This window comes from Cavia porcellus, unplaced genomic scaffold (assembly GCF_034190915.1).
Source record: "Cavia porcellus strain 051 isolate PalLab524CR breed Dunkin Hartley unplaced genomic scaffold, mCavPor4.1 scaffold_23, whole genome shotgun sequence".
In the NCBI taxonomy this organism is placed as follows: Eukaryota; Metazoa; Chordata; class Mammalia; order Rodentia; family Caviidae; genus Cavia; species Cavia porcellus.
This window is the reverse complement of record NW_026947506.1, coordinates 42,195,598-42,215,802: the sequence shown is the minus strand read 5'-3', so window position 1 is coordinate 42,215,802 and position 20,205 is coordinate 42,195,598. Positions and strand designations below refer to the sequence as shown.

General features: G+C 47.8%; 1 protein-coding gene across 5 annotated transcripts in view; it reads right to left on the bottom strand.

The window, feature by feature from the left end:
- Nucleotides 1-2,230: 2,230 nt before the first annotated feature.
- The window catches only part of Hip1 (huntingtin interacting protein 1), a 152,179-nt gene continuing 134,204 nt past the window's right edge, over nt 2,231-20,205 (bottom strand). For all 5 annotated transcript variants that reach the window (XM_003470091.5, XM_005003670.4, XM_063234297.1 and 2 more), the window contains 13 exons: nt 18,924-19,010; nt 18,647-18,754; nt 18,444-18,565; nt 14,459-14,569; nt 13,623-13,681; nt 13,174-13,267; nt 11,115-11,215; nt 10,747-10,852; nt 9,890-10,013; nt 9,383-9,444; nt 6,560-6,668; nt 5,774-5,853; nt 2,231-5,391 (listed from right to left, as the gene is read on the bottom strand). In XM_003470091.5, coding sequence (XP_003470139.1) covers nt 5,801-5,853; nt 6,560-6,668; nt 9,383-9,444; nt 9,890-10,013; nt 10,747-10,852; nt 11,115-11,215; nt 13,174-13,267; nt 13,623-13,681; nt 14,459-14,569; nt 18,444-18,565; nt 18,647-18,754; nt 18,924-19,010 — 1,136 coding nt within the window. In that variant the 3' untranslated portion in view covers nt 2,231-5,391; nt 5,774-5,800. The remainder of the gene's footprint in view (nt 5,392-5,773; nt 5,854-6,559; nt 6,669-9,382; nt 9,445-9,889; nt 10,014-10,746; nt 10,853-11,114; nt 11,216-13,173; nt 13,268-13,622; nt 13,682-14,458; nt 14,570-18,443; nt 18,566-18,646; nt 18,755-18,923; nt 19,011-20,205) is intronic.

Here is a 20,205-nt window from a genome sequence, read left to right as displayed (position 1 = left end):
CTTATTATTTTTTGTCTTTTTCATTTTTGTCGGTACTGGGGATCGAACTCACGACTGCCTGCTTGCAAGGCAGGTGCTTATGCTGCTGAGCTAAATCCCCAGCCCCTGATTCATTTAGTCTTATCACAAGGCCTTTGTATGTGCAGCTCCTACTGGGAGTGAACTTACTACTCTGCCTACCTCATTCTCTGGACCTTAGCTCAGGGTGACAGTTAACTGTCTCAACTTGAGTAAGAAATGCCTAACTCAATTGGATCAGCATAGTTCTGGGTGTGGCTGAAGGGACTGATTTACTGAAGACTGGTTGTGAATGACAGCAACCAATAGGCTTGTAGCCTGCATGGAATAAGAGGGAACAAACAAGGAAGGCTCAGTTTGGTTCTTTGGAGGAGCTCCAGTCTTCACCTACACCTTGGACATTGTCTCCTGACTTCCAGCATAGCCTCTAGTACAGACCTGTTAGCCTACTGATACAACACATGGGATACTACCCAGAGTTCTAGGCCTCTGACTGGACCCTTCAGGTCTCCAGCACAGACAGCCCTTTTATACTCTGCCACACCTGACTTTGGGTGGCCATTGTAAGCCAATCTCATAAATTCTTATGTATCTTGCATTCAGTCTGTTTCTCTGGTAAGCATGGATATGCTCAGCTATCCTTGTGGAGGCTCCTTACAGGCTGCTAGCATGCTACCTTGATTCTTACTGCTTGTTACTGTGCCTCCTGTGTCATGCTACTGTTTCTCTCGGTAGCCTGTGAGCTCCAGCTGGGCAGAACCACGACCATTTGCTCTTGTTGTGCTTCTAGTGCCTGATACCGTAGACAACTGAGACATGTGAATGCAGTTTTTGAGGACTGGGACCACAAAGGCTTTGTCTTTTAAAGTCCAGTGCCTGCATCATGACAATGTGATGTGTATAAAGCATCTGTGAATGTCTGTTGGACCCTGAAGTAATGTTTAGAGGTCTGTCACACATCCATTATGTGCCAGACACTAAGGGTAACCAGGGCAAGTAGAATTTGAACCCAGTGGCTTCAGCTCACAGCTAGACCCAGTGTGCTTTTATTCCATGCCTTCCTGTCACCTGCCCATCTCCTTTCTTTTTCACCTTAGCATCCCCGACCCCGGGTCCCAAGCAACTTCAAAATCTGCCTGTAGAGACCTTAACTCTCTAAGCCTTTTGAGGGGCCCATTAGCATCATCTGGCTGATGAGAACACTACTGGCCCAAATGACCAGCTGGCCTGGCTATCCTCCTGGAACTGGGGCCTGCTCACAGGACCACAGGAAGTCCCCAGGGGTGTGAGTACCAGCTCCTAGGGCACCTGCTCAAGGCAAAGTGCTTCTGGGAGGAATGGCCCGGGCTGTGGCAAACCTGCAGGAGCAGAAAGGTTCTGCTGGCCCAGGGCAGGCCCAGGAGGGGACTTAGCCAATTTCAGTGCAGTCCCATCAAGGCATTGCACCCAGGGCAGTCCTGCTGCCTGGCTTTCTGAGCTTCTTAGCTTCACAACGGAGCTCTAGGAATAACCTGCAGGGGTGCTGCGACCAAGAACCATCCATTCTATCAGAAGTGCTTCCAAGCAGGCACGATCACTGTGACATAATCAGATGTGAAGAAGCCATAGGCCACAGTGTGTACTGTCATCGTCCTGTTCTCTGACTTCATAGGCTCTAGCTTCTGGTTACTCACCTCATTATTCCTTTCTTGAGGAGCCACTTGGGCCAAGCAGGGACTCCTGTGTATCTTGTCCAGCCCTTATCCAACTGTGTGTCCCCAGCGGATCTCCTCATCTATCTGTATGCAGCCCACTCTGCAGTAGAAAGGTCATTCTACAACCCAGCCCCATTCTGTTAGCACCTCTGCAAATCCTCTGGTGGTTGTGACTCTCTCTCTTTGCATCCTTTCATGGTAGCAGCTTCTGTTTCTGAGCTGAATTAGTCATATCCAACTTTAAGGGAGCAGGTGATGTCTGTATCTTTTAGATTGAGAGAATAGCCACAAATTTTATGCAGACTCGGCCTTCTGGATAAATCATAGTCATGACCCATCGGTACTGTTTGAGCAGTCTCACAGGGCAGTGGACAAAGATGGAACATGTGTAGAAGTTCCAGTAAATTTCCCTCGAAGGCCCAGAGCTAAGTGGATTCCAGGAATCTCAGGATGCACCAGCAGGCTTCCCCTGGAGCAGGCCTCAGGGCCACTCTGACCAGTTCATTGCTATCCCCCACTGCCAGCCTGAAATATTTATTTGAAAAATTGAAAACACAGATGCAATGTATTATACAAAGAAAGGTCTTAATACCGTAATAAAAGTATTGTTGGAAAGAGACAAAAGCCAGTGGCCACCTGCCTTTGGGAAGGCAGGGACTCAGTGAAAAATGAAATTTATTTGTAGGGACTATTCTAATGGAGAACTGGGGGGAAGAGGTTAAAAACAGAAAAACCAACCCGACTCCATCCCTGCAAACCTAAATGTGAGTTTGTTATAGGTTTGAGACATGTGTGTTATTACCTAGATTTAACCAAACCCCCTCGGTTTGTCCCTATGAGTGGTAATCAGCTTAATTTAGGGCCTTCAAACCTGAGGTAGTTGAGGGTCACCTGAAAGACACGGCTGGGAAGATCTCCTTCTGGAATTGGGTTCAACAGCATCTAACCAATTCTATCTTGCTGCTCTGGTGCCTGCGCATGGAAGGCAATGACACCCCTGGGTGTTACTGGCCCTGTAAATGGCCTGGACCTGGGAGACAGAGAACTGAGCAGTAAACAGCTTTACTGTGTTGATGGCTGGCAGGCTCCGTGGAGGTGGTTTCCTAAACTACAGGCAGTGCAGTTGCTCAAGGAGCCAAGATGGCAGAGAAGGCAAAGCCACTCTGGCCAGAAGGCCAATGTTGGGGCAGAAGGCTTTCCTTGGCAGGATTTCCAGAGATTTGGAAAGGCATAGAAAGTAGCAGGACACTTGCCAGCTATTAAAGACCAGGGTGAAATGGAGCCAGGAGACCCCTTCAGACTATAGAAGTGAGAACTCCCAGGTATTGTTGACAACCAGCTCTTCCTAAGAAGCAAGACGCCAAAGCAAACTACACTGACTGAAATGACATGTCCTTGTGAGTCCTGTGCTCTCTGGCCTAAACCTTGGTGTTTGACTTAGTAGGTGAAAGAATTCCAACACAGGATGCTCTGGACAGTGTGGGGTTCTTCCAGGCACTGGGTTAAGGACTCAGTCGTGTGGGATGATGGGGGGGTCCACTGAGAGCAACAGAACCAGCAAGTAATGGAAATTAAGGAGTCTAAACTCCATGCTTAGATATAAAATGACCCCACCAAGGAAGATCTATTCCTGTTTTTCCTTATTATGTTGGCAAGTGTCCTTAGTCTGCAGGCATTAGAGCACTGTATCCCAGAATACCAGACCTCTTCAGTTCTAAACCTGCATTTTGTTGCCATCCTGCCTGATTAGGCCCCATCTATATTCACTTACTAGACTTCATTCACTAAAAAGGCCTGACTCATTTAAGTGTGAAGATGTGATTTCTATAAGATATTTTATCCCCACTCTTAACAATCATTTTTAGACAAGCCAAGGTAGAAAATAACTGAGTGGGATAGTCTGTAATCTGAGCTATGATGGAATAATTATACTACATCTGACAGTGATGCTTGTGACACATGGAGTTTGCCTGTGCTCTGGGCCTTTTTGACTGTTTAATTACTCAAGCGGAGGCCAGGAGAGTCTTAAAAGTGACTATGGTATCTCCGTGGGAGTGTTATTCAGAGAATCCTAGTGTGCTCCTCTTCCACCACCACGAGTCTGAGCGGTTTAGACTGAAAGTGAGGATTAGGTACCACTTCTGGAAAAGGTGACCCACAGCAACAATGCACTCACTGGCTTATGTGGCACAGATGGGCTGGGGGCCACATGCTGCTCCCTCTAAACCTTGGAATGGAGAGATGCTGAGCACAGAGAGACAGAGCCAGTTTCCACATAGTCCAGCACAGAGGTCCCATGTCCAGAAAATGGTAATCTGAGTTTCTGGGAGACAGTGCTTTAAGTGTCCTACTTAGAAAATGCATGGACTGGGAAGGTGAGGAGGTTGATTCACAGTGATTAAACAAATCTCACAACCCGTCACGTAGCAAAACTCAGCCACCCAGCGATGAGCCCAGGTACAAAGAAGTGCAGGCCTACTACCCATGAGCTGCTACAGATAAAGAAGGAAGACGCTGTTTTTCCAAGATCGCAAGGTCACTTGATGTTGGGGCCCATCTGGGAGCAGCAAGCGCTATCAGGCTCCCTGTCTCTAGGCAGCTGTGCTCTTTGTCCTTGTCCTGTCTGCAGGGCAGTGAAGGCCGAGAATGTGTGGCCCCATTTCTTGTTCATCTTGCCCCAAATGCTCCGAGGAACCTGCTTGCTTTTGGGATCCAAGCCTACAACTGCCCAGGGACGGCACCTTGGCCTTGTCTGGGATCCCTGATAACTGATGCTGGAGGGCAGCAGTGCCAGGCTTATCACAGTCACCTGCAGTCTTGATTGCTCCAAGCATCTCTGTGTCAGCCATTGCCGCTTAAAGGTTAGTAATAAATACGAAGGGGCCCACACCAACACAGAGCTCTTTCCTGACGGGAACGAGAGGGCCTACTCTGCCGGGTCTGTTAGTTAGGTAGCACATGGAACTATCTTCCTTGGATTCCAGAGGATGCCAGGGCAGGCAGAGGGAGGAACAGAAGCCTGTCTCACACTTTCCTAGGCCCTCGCCCGGGTGGAGGGAGGTGGCCCACTTCATGTGGCAAGGGTGATTCACCCCAGGGAAGTAGCGTTGCTTTTCTTGCCAGCGCCATTCAACCAAGGGCTGGGGTGGGTAAGCTCCGAGGAAAGGAGTCCCCGGGAGTCCAGGGGCTGTGTGCACCCTGACTCAGGGGGCCCTCTGGCTTGTGATGGTGGACACAGGTGTTCCGCTGGTGCCCAGTGTCAAGAAGGAAAGGCACTCGCTCTGCTTCAGCCTTCTGAGGAGAGCTGTCGCCTGCCCCTGGTGAGTGGCCTCGGCTGACCGGCACTCACTCAGCAGGGCACTCGGTGAGGAGGCTGAGTTGGAGCACCAGGTGAAGCCTGAACAGTACCGTGGCTGTGTGGTGTGGGTCCTGGGGGCTCGGAGCTCCAGAGAGAGTTGGCTATGTGAGTGAAACTTCCAAAATCTAAAACCAAAAGACTCAAACAACCACCATAAGAAGTAGTGAAAATCCTTGGGACTGCCAAAAGAAGGGGAGAATTGCCTTGCTGTTCTCAGCCTGGATGTTCCCATGGTCCTGGCTCCACTCCGGGAGCATCCTGGCTTGGAGGCCACCAGTCCTTGATGCTTGGAAGTTTGTGCAAATGATGAAACGGAAAAGACTGCAATAAAAGGAACAGAAAAAAACGTAAGATACTTTCTTTCCAAGCTCTTAACAACAATAGCACCAAGAAATCCCTCTAAGAAGGATGCTAATTGCTATGGAAATGAAGAGTGGACAGACCAGCTGGTGTCTTCTCTGTAGAGTGACCCTATCTCCCTCCTGGACAGAGACTTACTCATGTGTGCATGAAGCAGCCTACATGGACACCAGGAAGGCAGGGAGAGAACCCCGTCATGGGTTCAAACACAGGCGGTTTCACTGAGGAGGGAGTCTTTGCAGGGTTGTGCAAGTCCTTTGATTTGGTCAATGGCTGTCACTGGGACACCAAGGACCTGTCCTGAAGCTGGACACACACACATACATACGGAATGAGGACTTACACTGACGTATGGCAGGTTAGCTTGCCTCTATTCTTTTTCAGGTACTGCTTCTTGCAGTGTAGGTGGAGAAGCTTCTGTTCCTAGAAGACAATGGTAATTTATGTCGCATGGCGTTTCATGTGTGTGTGCATGCCTTAAACCAACACACACTACTACTATATTTGGCTATAACATATGTGACAACCCTGACCGTGGTATAACCATCTCCTTCCCAAGTTCAGTGCCCAGGAAGTCACTACGATAGGTCTGTGGTGGGTCAACACCAACAAGAAGCTACATTCTTGGCTCTCATCTGGCTGGCCACCTTGGGCATGTGGGAACTGGCACACACAGACAGCAGGTGATGGCAGTCACGGAGATGGGGGTTCCCTCATCCCCCACTGCTTCCTGAGCCTTTGTATTCTGGCCATCATGGCCTGTCACTGGCTCTGGACAAAAACTTGTATCTTGCCTGCCTCTGGCTGCCCGATCCCCACTGACCACTAACTCTGCACTGGCCAGGGGCTACATTTGTGGGGTGCCACCCAAGCTGGTGGCCTGCAAGTACATAGCTTTAAGTCGAGTTTGCCAGTCAGTTTTGAAGCATGACAGCAAAAGCTTCTAATTCACTACAATTTGCCCGGGCTTTAGGCTTAAAGGTTATTTACAGAGGGAAACAGGCTCTAAGAGAAGAGAAGAAAACGACACATCAGCAGGTCTCTTCTTGTTCTGTCCCATGAGAGGGGAGACTCCGGCCATGCAGCTGCCCTCCTCGTGGTGACACTGCCGGTCCTCGGGGCAGCTCACCTTCTTCCCAGCCCTCGGCAACACCTGCAAGCTCATAGTGCTTTTTCCTCAGCTCTCCTAGTTTCTGACGCTCCTTCTGCAGCTCATTTTCCAGCTCCAGCACCCTAACCTGTTGGGAAAGGAAGCAGAGGTTTCCTTAGATCAGCTCAGAGCTCTGCCTTATCTGGACTTAACCCTGTTCCTGCGCTCTCATTTTCTTCTTCCATCCTTCTGCTTCTGTAGCTCACCTGTTCTGCTCTGCCTCGCCGCTCTCCCCCGCACCTGTGACCCTCCCTGGGAGGGACAGTGGTTTATAGGTAACACCTCCATGGGAGGAGAGCCCGCCTTCCGGTTCTCTGGATGATGCACCCGAACAGCACTTGGTTTAGCCCACGTGCATGCTGGGCTCCAGCCTAGCTGGGACCCTTCTCCTTCAATCCCAGTCCCTGGAGCCCACAGAGGAAGAACTATGATGCTTCTGGTATCTCTGTGGTTATTACTGCTAAAGGAAAAGACAGACAATCTTACTAAAGGAAGGGGTGGTTCTTGTTAGATTTTTACTTAGTAATTCAAGAAATACTTGCTGAACACCCATCGTGGGCCTCAGTCTTTGCTACAGGTGCTGAAGACAGAGAAGAACAAACAAATGAACACGAGAATTCAATCTAAAGAAAGTAACAGGGTGACATGATAAAGACTAAGGGTGGCCAGCCACAGATGCTCCTGGAAAGTCACTTTCAGCTGAAACCAACAGGAACCTATACAGCTGTTTGGAGAGCTGGGGAGGAAAATTCCAGGCAAAAGAAAGAGCAAGAGCAAAGGCCCAGGGCAGGAATGAGCCTGAGGTACTGGAGGAATGGGAGGGTCCCAGGTGAGGTGTGCTGTGAGATGCTGTGGCCAGGGCTGGTAGGTGTCGTCTGTTATTCTAGTCAAGGGGAAGTCACAGGAAGGACCAAAGCAAGCAGGTGACATGCATCCTTTATATTGTTAAAATACTACATGGAGGGGCTGGGGATTTAGCTCAGCGGCATAAGCGCCTGCCTTGCAAGCAGGCAGTTGTGAGTTTGATCCCCGGTACCAATAAAAAGGAAAAAGACAAAAAAAAAAAAACCAACCAAACAAACAAACAAAAAAAACAAAACTACATGGAGATGAATGCACTGTAGCAGGTCAAGGGTAAAAGTAAACTAGTAGTCCTAGAGGTGTGATTCATTGTTTCTCAACTAAACCATTACAGACAATGTAAGACACCCACAGGAGGACGGCGCCTCCCCTCTCCTCCGCCCACCACCCACTCAAACAGTCGAATGTAACTGTTATGGCTCAGTCACGGGCAGATGGACAGACAAGGGTGGTGTAGACAGAGGAGGAGACTCAGAGAAGTAGAAAGCCTAAGGCGGGGCTTTGGAGATTCAGAGCTGACAGGACTTGTAGATGAATCAACTGGATACAGAGGGTGAGGCAAAGAGAGGAACCACAGACAACTCCAGGTGGGTTGGCAGTGGTGCCACTGACAAGATGGAGAACACGAGGTAGGTACGTGCTTGGGACATGTTCCACTTGAGATACTTATGAACATCAAGTGGCGAAAACATACAGCTAGGCACACAGGGAGTTTAGAGAGATCTAGGCCAGGAAGTTGGGTACTGAGCAGCATACAGATGGTATTTACAGTCAAGGACAGGGGGAGCCCAATGGTTCTATTACGACTTATTAATTTTGTTGTTGTTGTGCTGGGATTGAACCCAGGGTCCTCATGTATGCTAGGTAAATACATCTCAGCTGTGTTTGAATTCTTATTTTGAGACAGGATCTCATTAAGTTGCCCAGGCTGGCCTCAAACTTGCAGTCCTCTTGCCGGAGTAGCTGGATGAAAGGCATGGTCCCCTCTGACTAGTATCTTTCTGCATTTGGTTGGAAATCTGGCCACATGACTTCTATAAGATGCTAAGTGAACCACCTGTGAAGTTTTAACAGCCCAACTTGGATTTTAATCTGAGACTGATGAACAGATAAGCAAATTTTTTTCAAGAATTCCATTGATTCCTGTGTTGCATGGTCTAGTTCTACTGAACCAGGGAGATAAATTTGAATACCACTGAGTTTTCTTTTCTTTGGTCAACTTCTATTTTTTCTTTTTTGTTGTTGACTTCTATTATTCTTTTTCTTTTTCCAATTCTACTCTTCAACATACACATTTTGTCTCAGAGTATTTGAAAACATGTATAGGAGTGAGGGCAGGAAATTAGGGCATGGTGAAGCGGCTGGGCAATTGGGCATGACCTGTCAATCACAGCCAGGACATGTGCAGAACAGCGGCAGGTTCGCCTGGATCTGATGTTACAAGGGGTTAGAAAAGATGGCAGCCATTGACCCTGTGGCCACTGTCTTGTACTTTCTTTTCCCACACTTCTTTTCCTTCATACTTCTTTCCTCTCTACTTTTAGCTTTAAGAAGTGTAAAATTTCAGTATCTGTCTTTGAACAGTTGTCTTTGAACAGGACAAGACCCTGGAAGGGACCCTTAGGAACCCTAGCATTGGGTGACAGTAAGACTATTAAGTACCAGTGGGTGGGCTGCCAGGAGATCCCTAAACGTGTCTAAAGGAACCAATTCAAGACAAGTGGGCAAGACTTCAGATTCTGATCTTTGCTAATCATCTCTCTTACTTCCACTGAGTCTTCCAACATCATTAGCATTTAGTCTTGGGCTAGGAGGAACATCTGTGTTCATTTCCCTCCAAGTTTCGTTCTCTCTCTGGCTTCTCTCCCTGGAAACAACACTTGGGGCTGATGTCTCTGCAGTGCAGATCTCTAGAATCAGAGCTGGTAATGGGGCTCTCACCTGGGAATCCATCTCTTGGCGTTTGATCTGGGTCAGCGTCATGCTTGAGAAGTCCATGTTGTCTGCAAGGACGGAAAAGAGAAGGTCTTGTCAAATAACATCCCTGGCTGATCTCCCCCAGGCAACACCAATGCTTGAATGCTTGGCCTGCTAGAATGCTTGGCCTGCCACGTGCCAACACATACATAGAAGAAACTGAGGGATAGAGAGCAAGGAAGGATGGAGGGGGTGACCAGCATTTGTCCTCTCCAAGGACCAACCCGGCTTGCAGATTTTCCTTTTAGCTATTTCTCTGAAAATCTACTTAGGGGCCTGCCATTGTAGCAATATAAGCAGCATGCTTATATTGCTATAATATGGTATCCACCTTAGGAGAAAATAAGTATACAACAGAAAGATGAAAAAGAGCATTTCGAAACAGAACCATGGGAAATTGGGATCATGGGGTAAAATACAGTTAGTGGCTAAACAGGGTAGAGGAGGAAAGCAGTACTTCTGGAAGGTTACCTGTCTCCTCAATCTGTGATTTGCCAGAGATGGTTGAGGCCACCACCCCCGCCGTGGCCTGGTTCACTCCCCGAGAGGCCTGCTGCAGCCGGGCAAGGTTGGGGCTGTCCTTATCAGCTTTCACCTGCCGGGACAAAGTGGATTGAGGGTCATACATGGGTAGCATCAAGGACTGCACTGAATAGCTAGCTGGTCTGATGAGTCTTGACAAATAAGTACGACCCCCTGTTATGAGTCAATCTCTTAAAAACTGCTGCTTGTGGAGTCCTCTCCCAGCATGCCTATAGTCTAAACAATCCTTCCCAGCTTGTGGGCTTGGTAGCCTCAAGTTCTAGCTTTTTCACTTCAGTAAACTGTTCCAGTTGTAAAAGACAATCTAAGGCAACAAAAAAATATGAACAAATGAAGAACACTCACTGGGTGATGTCTGTGAAAGCTATAAAGTTACAAGCTTTGCACAGGATTAGCTGGGACACTGGTTCGAGTTTGAAGACTAAAAAGCAGGGGCAAATATGAGTTATATATACTTGCACAGCCACACCAGGTGGCCTCTCTTCCTGGCCAACTGGAGCGTCTCTGAGTGTTGCTTGATGCTGGGATTACTACTTAGAGACCCTTTAAGGTCTCAGCAGAAGCAAGGACCCACAGGCACACAGATGGAAACCTGGGGGGAGGGATCCTTGGTAGCAGTGATTAGGCTGTTAGAAGAGGGTGGTATGGGACCCCCACGCGGCAGAATTTGGGCCCCAATTTACCTGACTCATGGATAAATTACCTGTTCCTGGGGTCAGCTCCATTGTCCAAGGACTAACTTTACCAGGCTTTATAGCATCCTGGGGAGTCCTGTATGATCTTACCTTGGATGCAGCCACAAGCTGGGCTGTGCTAGCAGCAATTTCATGTGAACACACCAGCAGCTCCTCAAATTTCCCTCTGCCTTGGACCACTAGGTCAGCAGCATCCCTGGAAGTCAGGAGAGGAGTGGATGGACAAGGTCACAGACAGCTTTGTCCCTCACTCCAGCCTACTCCACAGCCCTGCTGCACAGGGAGGACAGCCTGCCCACCTTGCCCCTGTGCCAACCCAGGTACCTTTCAAACTTTGAGTCCCACTGACTTATCACTGGTTTATCTCTAGGGCATGATTTTTATTTTCTCCTTCAGTTATCTCTGGGGTGGACCAATGGAATGGGGGCTGGGAGGAAGTCTTGGATCCAGGCACTTACACCATGATGGTGGCTCCCCAGCCCACAGCTTTGGAGGCTGAGATGAGTCCTTCTGTCCAGCGAGAGTTCTTGGCATAAAATTCCTTAGGGGATGCGGTTCCCTATAGAAGTGAAAATCAGTAACAGTCACTTTTATGGAGAGCCTACAACATGCCAGATGCTTATATGTAATCCTATAGCCTCCACTATCACTTAAGCACCATCATTCCCATTTTATAGAAAAGACAACTTTGCACCCCTGTGGGAAGTCAATATAGCTGGCCCTCTCTCTTCATGGACCACCTGTATCTGTGAGCACCACCTGGGCAGTGGTGCATGCCAGCGAACCCAGCACTCTGGGAGGCTGAGGCAGGAGGATCACTGCAAGTTCAAGGTGCTATCTTATTTAAAAAATGAAAAAGTAAAGTATGACTCAGGGAAGTAAAAACATTTTTCCTGATGTTATGTAGGAAACAATTATGAGTACACTCTGGGCTTCCCTGGCTCCCAATGCCTGTTATTGCTATAGTTGGCCCTTAGTGTCCAAGGGTTCAACATCTAGAGATTCAAACAATGATGGACTGAAGATAATTGAGGGGCTGAGGCTGTAGTTCAACAGCACAGTGCTTGTATAGCATGCAAGAGGCCCTGTGTTCAATCCCCAGTGCCACAAAAGGTTGGGGAGAGAATCATGTCTGTACTGAACATGGAGTGTTTTCTAGTCATTATTTTCTAGTGTGTTCACTGTACTAGGTATAAGTGTGGATGATTTAAAATACACCAGAGGATGAGCACAGGGTACACACGAACACCACCATTTTATATAATATGCAGCTTTGGTTTCTGCAGGAGGTCCTAGAACCACTTCACTGAGGACGCTGAGGGGTGACTAAACACTAGATGAATAAAATGCACAAGTGATAAGGGGATCTAGCACTCCATGATGTGCCAAAAGAAGACCATATACAGTGGATAAATGTTAAAAATGACTTCTAATTAGATTTAAAAATATGCCTATGTTTGAGAAGTGTCTGATGATCTGCAGATAAACCTTATCTGTCCACCCGTCCACAGTTGGGACAAGAAACAACCCCAGGCTGTAGTGAGCAAGTAAGCTGCTTTCTCTAGGGTGGTGTCTGGGCTCTGACTCCTCACACAGAGCCTCAGCCTCCTGGGGTGCAGCTGAGCACAGGACTGGAAGGAGCAATAGGCCAAAGTGGCACAGTGGACAAGAGGTTGACGGCAGGGTCTCTGTAAATAGCGATGAGCCCACTCTGCTGCTGTGTGAAGTCAACACAGCCGGCCTCCCTTTCATGGGCTGCCTGGATCTGTGAGCAACTAGTCCTGGAGCAAAAATACCTTTATTTTTTTAAAACATTTATTTATTTAGAGATAGGAGCTTACTGTGTAGCTCAGGTTGGCCTCAAACTCATGGCAATCCTCCTGCCTCAGCCTTCCAAGTGCTGGGATTACAGGTGTGTGCTACCATGTCTGGCCAAAAATATTAAAAACAAACAAACAAAAAACCAAACACTGTATCTGTACTGAAGAGGTACGGATTTCTTCTTACCATTCATGAAACACTACAATGTAACAGTTCTTTTCATAGAATTTACACTACAGTAGGTATCAGAAGTCAGCTAGAAGTATTCTGAAGTGTATGGGAGGATGTGTGTAGGTTTTATGCAAATTCCATGCCATCCTGTAACAGCAACGATGGCAGCACCTGCAGATTTCGGTATCTATGAGGGCCCTGGGGTCAATCCCACTAGGACTCTGAGGGACAGCACTGGGTTTGTTATTGAGAGCTGCCCGATTTCCCAAAGTGCTCACTTCCTCCTTGGAGGCCCCACACTGGCAACAGAAGTGGGGCTTCCACAGCAGGTCTCCCTAGGATGTGTGAGCTGGAGCCAGAAGCTGGTGCTGGCTGCCCTCAAAGCTGGCAGGGCCCCCCTTCATCCCACAGTACCTGATGCCCATGGGTGCGGTAGCTGTGCCACGATGGACAGAGAAAAAACCAGCAGCGGGGGAGCCACAGATGACAGCTGAGCCCCCATCCTCTGGCCCACACCCTGCTCACCCTGCCGCTCTCCACGATCTCCCTCTGGAGATCTTTTGAGGCCACAATCAGGACCTGGATGGCTTGCATTAGGCTGGTACAGGAACCAAGGATCCTGGGCAAAAAACAAACAAGTCTGAGACAGAGACTAAGAACAATAGGATGATCCCCTCTTTCACTCTTAAGCCAAGGCAAACCTGGGATGCGACTGGGAGGCCAGAAAGGTACCAAGACAGCTAAAACCGCCCAGGATGAAGCCCTTGGCCAGTGAGAAGACCGACCCAGGACCTTCCTTATGAGAAAAGGCTCGGCTGCGACTCCTGCGCTCCATTTCCCCATAATGCAGCAGCACTACAGCTGCTCACACAGACACTGCAACTCTCCAAGGCTGCTGAGTTTTACTCTAATCCCTGATGGGGATGCAGGGCAGGAGCCAACACCAGGAACATGCTGCTGTGACTCAGACTGACCTTTCATTCACCTCCAACTTGACTCCTGTGTCTCCCGCTCTGGATTTGCTGAGCATCTCCTGTTTAAAAAAAAGCAGGCTTTCTAAATGCAGCACTAGTGAGAGGAACCCATCAATATCCTCCTGCATCCCGGGTCCAGCCTGCTGTGTGTGCTGACGAACCTGAATCTAAATGCTGCACCCATGAGCCTGTGGGGGTCAGGGAGAGCTTAGGGCTCCAGTCTGTCCAGGAGAGGCAGCTGCAGGAGATCACTTTGCAATCCGTGGAGGTCCTGACCTTCGGCCACCCAGGCTGAAGTGCAGAAAGTGCCGGGAGTGATTACCCCAAGCCAAAAGGGGCAGCTGCTATCAGCTCCCAGAGGCAGGTGATCCTACCATGGCGGCTGTGGTCTGAAGTTTCCACCAAAGGAGGGATATATGACCTTTCCAGTGGCTCCCACTTGGCTTTTTCTGAGATTCATTACTATTGAGTAGGGCTGCCATGCAGTGTCTCTATAGTAGGATCATGGTTATTGTCACTCTATAGAAATGGGAGCAAAATCTGAGCCACATGAGTATAATTGATAGAAGCCATTTAACTAGTAAGTAGTTAGCCTGGAACTTCACTCTGGCTGGTCTGACACCAAAGCACCTGACCCTTGGGGAAACTGCTCGACTTCCTTTAGCAAAGACCCCTTCATTTCTGCCCCTCCTGGATGTAGTGGGCTTGGGAGTGGGCTATTTTTCAGGGGCCACTCCACTGTAGCCTCATGTCTGACTAAGGTGTGTCTATGGGGCAAGGCTGCTCCAGGGTAGCTGCACCAGTGTCACTTCCGAAGAACCCACAGAATCTCCTACCTCGATCCGGGCTGTGGCAGCTTCAATAGCAGCTGAAGTGGTGGCCATCTCCTTGTCCACAAGGTCTCCCAGTTCCTCCTGCTTGATGTCCAGGCCTCTGGGCAGCAGCTCCTAGGAACACCGTAACAAAGGCTGCACTGACTCTTGGCAGTGGTCACCCTTATAGGATGGCCAAGGTGGGAGCCTGTAGGAAGCCACCACCTTAACCTCAGTTACGGTTGATACATTGTGTCAACTTGAGAAGTTTAGAAGTTTAACTGAGAGACTGAGCAGGAAGCCAGGATCTTTACTTTGTAAATATTCTCATTCTGTGGAAAAGGAGGCACAGAGATTTTGTAAGTCTACATCTGCCCTAGAGGTAGGCAGCTGGTGGCCTGTGTGTGATAAAAGGGAGAAGAGGCTTGTTCCCCACTTTTTGCTGCTCTCTTGAAGTGTTGCCCCAGTACCATGCCACCCTGCTTTGAAGCCAGCTGGTTATAGACTGAAACCTCCAAAAATTAAGCTAAATAAACCTTTCTTTCCTTAATTTTGGGTGTTGGGTAGTTTGTCTCAGTAATGAGAGAAAAGTAACCAAGATGTCCCACAAGGTCACTCAGCTGCAGGTGCTTGGGCCCTAACCCCATATTTGTACAGTGCCAACTTATTCGCTAAGTGGAAGTATTTTATGTATTTTTAAATTAAAAAAAATTTTTGAGACAAGGTTTTGCTATATATAGTACAGCTGGCCTGGAGCTCACTAATGGAGACCAGGCTGGCCTCAGATTCATGGCAATCCTTCTGCCTCAGTCTCTCAGTACTGGGATTATACGTGTGTGCCACCATGTTCCATATAGGTGGAATTATTTTAAAACTTTCTCAAACACATGTGCTGGGGATAAAGCTCAGTGGCTCAGAGCCTGCCTGGCAAGCATAAGGTCATAAGTTCAATCCCCAGTACCAAACCAAACCAAACCAAACCAAACCAAACCAAAGCAAACCGAATATCACCCCCAAAACCCCACAAATGTATCTTCCAACCAGTATGACTCAGCAGCTGTTCCTATCGTGTTGTAGAGGTAACAAACCAAGGCCCAGAGAGGCAGAATGCTCTGATCACAGCTATGCTACTAGTACGAGGGAAGAGCAGAAATAAGACCTCAGGTCCGAATGATGCAAAACCAATGTAGTGTGTGCTCGTTTGTTTGCAGGATTTGGGGGGATGTGGCTCAGTAGTAGAGTTCTTCCTTTGTTTGCAGTACTGGGGATTAAAACAAGGGTCTTTTGCATTGAGCTACATTCCCTCCCCTTTGAAATTCTGAGACAGGGTCTTGCTAAATCACTAGTCACCCAGGCTGAGATAGAGCTCACGATCTTCCTCCGTCAAGCTCCCAGAGTGCTGGGATTACAGATGTAACGACGACTAGCTAAAGCCATGTCTTTAAGCACATACTATGTTATGCTTCCTGCTATGCTTATTTAAACAATTTAAATAAGAACACACTTTTCAATGTTATGCAGTATATATGTGGTACAGAAACATTATTTGGTAGCACACTACTTTGTGCAATTTTCATGTTTTTATGATATCAGTTAAGAAATACAAATTTTGGCTGAGTGTGGTGGTGCACAGCTGTAATTCCAGATCTTGGCAGGGTGAAATGTATTACGCTTGTAATCTCCTTTATTTCCTGCCTGAATTCTAGCTTTCTCCCTACCCGCCACCTCAAAATAAAGATAGATTCATGAGAGTAACTGTCATGCCTTTTATAAAACCTCACATAGATGCATCCTTAAACAAGGTATTGTAAAGTTTAAATGATAAAAATTTGTACAAAAGTAATCACACAGTATGTATTTTTCTATGACTTAATATTTCCCCTTACATTCTATGCAACTGTTTCATTGTATAACCTTGTAATTTTATTCCTAGGAATATACTCTAGGTAATCTCTTACACATATTCATCAGGAAACATGTACCAGAATGAGCATGGGGGTGCAGTCATAACGGCCTGAACTAGAAAGAACCCAAATGTCCACCAACATATATTTGTGGTTCTGATCCTGAGAATTTCCTTAACTTTTAGTCAGTTCAATTGTTCAAGTTTTAAAAAAATGTTTTCTGCCCCAAATTTATCCAGCACTTTCCATATCCTGCGCTGCGAAGATCCTCTGAATACCTGGCTAGAAAGGAAGCCTGCCCATGATCTATCCACCACACTGTTTCATTAATTTTTATCTCCTCATGGTGTCCTCCATATTTGGACTTGCGTACTGAGTCCTCAATTTACCCACTTCAGCAGTGCACTGGGAGGATGCTCTGTCTCCAGCACTTATGCTACCACCCTGTCTACTAACACTGAAATAAAATAACAGTAATAATGATGCTAAAGCTTGCAGTTCCCCATTATGCAGTCATCCTCCTCCTCTCAGGAAGCTCCCTCCCCAACTCAGGCCCTTCTGTTTACCTGATTTGCTCTCTACGTGTGCTCTATATGTATACAGTCAACCAACTGAACATAAGCCGGGCACTGATTTAGCTGTGCTGGAGTCTGGGATGCAATGAGAGTGCAGTCTCCAGCTCAGGGCAACACACACGTGAGCAGGTGCCTGGCGGTGCCAGCTGCCAGCGTGTCAGGTGAGGGAGCGATGAGAAGAGCCCAGCAAGGAGAATGAATGGAAGGACAGGAAATGTCCTTGTATGCTGAGCTGCATACACAGTGACTGAAAACTATGGTGAATATGTAAATTAAAAAAAAATCTATGACAGTAAATGACACATGGTCTAGTGTTGGTGTCTTTTATACGGGAATTTTTTAATTTAAACATTCACTGTGTTGTGTGATCAGCCCATGTTAGCAAACATTTACAGCAATTTCTCTCCGGTAAAAACTGGGCAGAACGTCCTCCTTCACCTTATTCACAGGATCTGATACTGTGTGACTTCCAGCTCTTCCCCAAAGTCAAAATGACCATGAAAGGGAAACATTTTGACTTGATTCAGGACATCTAGGCAGTCCTGACAATACAAGTAAAGAGGACTTCCAGAACTGCCTCAGAAAGGGGCAGGAATGACTGAGTAAGTGTGGAGGAAAGGAGGAATATTTTGACAGGGATTCATGGTAATGTGTCTTTTCCTGCAAGAAATTATTAAAAATGTAAATCGTCCCCATATGTGGTGATCATACCTCATACTTTGATTTTTGTCACCGAAAAAGAAATATCGAATGTCTGTTATGGGAAGAGAGCAGAGAGGAAAGTGACAAGAGGCAGAAAAATGCATCAGAGGTCAGTGAGCTCACATGAGAGGCCGGGGCAGAGCTCAGTGGTAGAGCGCTCGCCATACACAAGGCCCTATGTTTGACTCTAGCACTGCAAAACAACAAAACACAAACAAACAAAGCAAAACCAGAGAGAGAACAAGAGTCCCAATGGGAGATGAGAAAGAGCAGTACTTGCCTGAATGTACTGCCACATGCCTGAACGTACTTTAGGAATGAATTAAATGTTACCTTGTACTGTACTTTTTTTTGTGAGACAGGGTTCCACTAAGGTGCCCAGGCCAGCCTCAAACTCACAATCATCCTGCCTCAGCCTCCCAAGTAGCTGGGATTACAGGCATGTGCCTCTTAAGTATAACTATGTATTATAATCTTTAAACAGATTTTTATTACATCTCGTGTCAGTCTACAAAATGGCTGCCTTTCTTATTTTTCTTTCACATAGGGTTCATGTATTTTTGTCCTAGTGTGACCCAATTCCTGGTAGAGAGGATGTATTCATGACATCTTTACAGAACGAATAAATACACTATTGCGCCTACTTGAGATGTTAGATGCTCAATCAGCTAACAACCTTTAGACAGGAAAACTGCTTATCTCTTTCTTGCATAGTGTCAGTCACACAGCACCTTTCCAGTAACAGTCAGGGAATTACACTGGTGGGAAGTCCCTTGGGAGGTCAGCCTGCCCAAGCCTCGCTCGAGTCCTAAGTGCAGAAGGAAGTACCTCGCCAATGGCCTTGATCTTGCTCAGGCAGTTCCTTACAGCTGTGCTGTCAGCCTCTTCCTCCAGGGAGGCCAGGAAGACCAGGGTTTCCCTGCCGTACTCCTTGCAGGCCTCGGTCAGTGCTGGAAACACAGGGCAATAGGATGTTTAAAGGCCTCCAGCTTGTCCTGTTTTCAGGGCAGCCCCTGAACCCCACTACTCACAGTCTGCAGGCTCTGGCGGGGCCCTGAGGCTGGTGCTGCTCCCGTGAGCAATGGTGTCACTAGTCAGGTGGCCAAGCAGCATGACAGAGTGCAGAAGGTCACTTATATCTGCCAGGAGCAGGAAGAAACATTTCTCAGGCCAGGCTGAGGATGTCATTTTTGGATGCTCTGCTTCTCTGCTTTCAGAGTCATACACACTCCTTTCCCAGTGCCCAGGGACCTGTCACAGTCCCCGCAGTGCAGCATTCCCGAACTTGCCTGGCGGCTGCCTTCTTACCTTCTGGGCAGGTCAGATACTGGCTTCGACTCTTTTCCAGTTGCTCGATGCAGCTGGAAACAGACTTGACCTTGGAGAGAAGGTGCTCTGTAAGAAGGAAGATGGGTGAAGTCAGAACAAGAGCTCTCAGGGCCCATGTCCCACTCCCGAGGGAAGCTGCTGGATGGATGGGCTGCCCAGCCCTGCAGGAGTTGCCCCAGGACAGGGGAAGGGCAGGAAGGCTGTGGACACACTGCCTCTGATGGGAAGTACTGGACCCTCTCACTGCACGGAGGAGCCATGCTCCGAGCCTATCTCAGCCTCAACATTGAGCTGGGAACCTACACCGGGAACCGGTGCAGGTTTTACCTATCTCCTCTCATTCTAGCCACCAAGCGAACCTCTTGAAGTCCTCCCAGGCCCTTTGAGTCTCGCTGCTCTTGGGTGGGCACTGGCTCTCTTTGGCTGCTCTACCATCTTGCTATTTCCACTGCTGGCTCCCTGGGTACCAATCCATGGAGACCACACAGCTCAGAAGTGGACAGCATGCTCCAGCTCCCTGTTCCACTATTCTCACTGGGCTGTCTGACCTCAGGCTGGCTGTGCCCGCCTCATCTGTAAGCAGGAGAATGACAGGCCCTCCTCATGGGGACTGTGAGGGTGAGCTGGCCAGGACATGTCCATGCAAGTCCTTAGAATAGTACCTGGCATGTGGGAAGTCTTAATACAAGTTAGGTATTTTTATTTTTTAGTTATTCATTTTTATGAACTTATTTATTGTATGTGGAGTAGGGTAATGAAGATTAAACTCCTTTGTATCAGCCCTTTACATTTTTTATTTTGAGACAGGGTTCCATTAAATTGCCTGGGCTTTGCTTAAACTTGCAATCCTCCTGCCTCAGCTTACTAGAGTGCTGGGATTATAGGTGTAAGCCACTATGCTCGGGTTAGGTTTTTTACTTTTTTTGGGTACTTGGGGTTGAACTCAGGACTTCATGCTTGCCAGGCAGACACTGTGCCACTGAGCTATACTCCCCGCCCTCAGGATGGGTTTTTAAAACAATGATTCCTAACTCCATTTTTCTCCACTAATTCAAATCTCTCCTTTTTTTCCTTTCAGCACTGGGGATTGAACCCCAGGGTGCTAAATTGCCTCCTAGCCCCTTTTATATTTTATTTTGAGACAGAGACTAAGCTCTCCAGGCTAGGCTTGAGCTTGAATCTCCTGTCTCAGCCTCCCGAGTGCTGGAATTACAGGTGTGTGCACTACTGCACCCGGCTCTCTGCTCTTCAAAGCCTCATT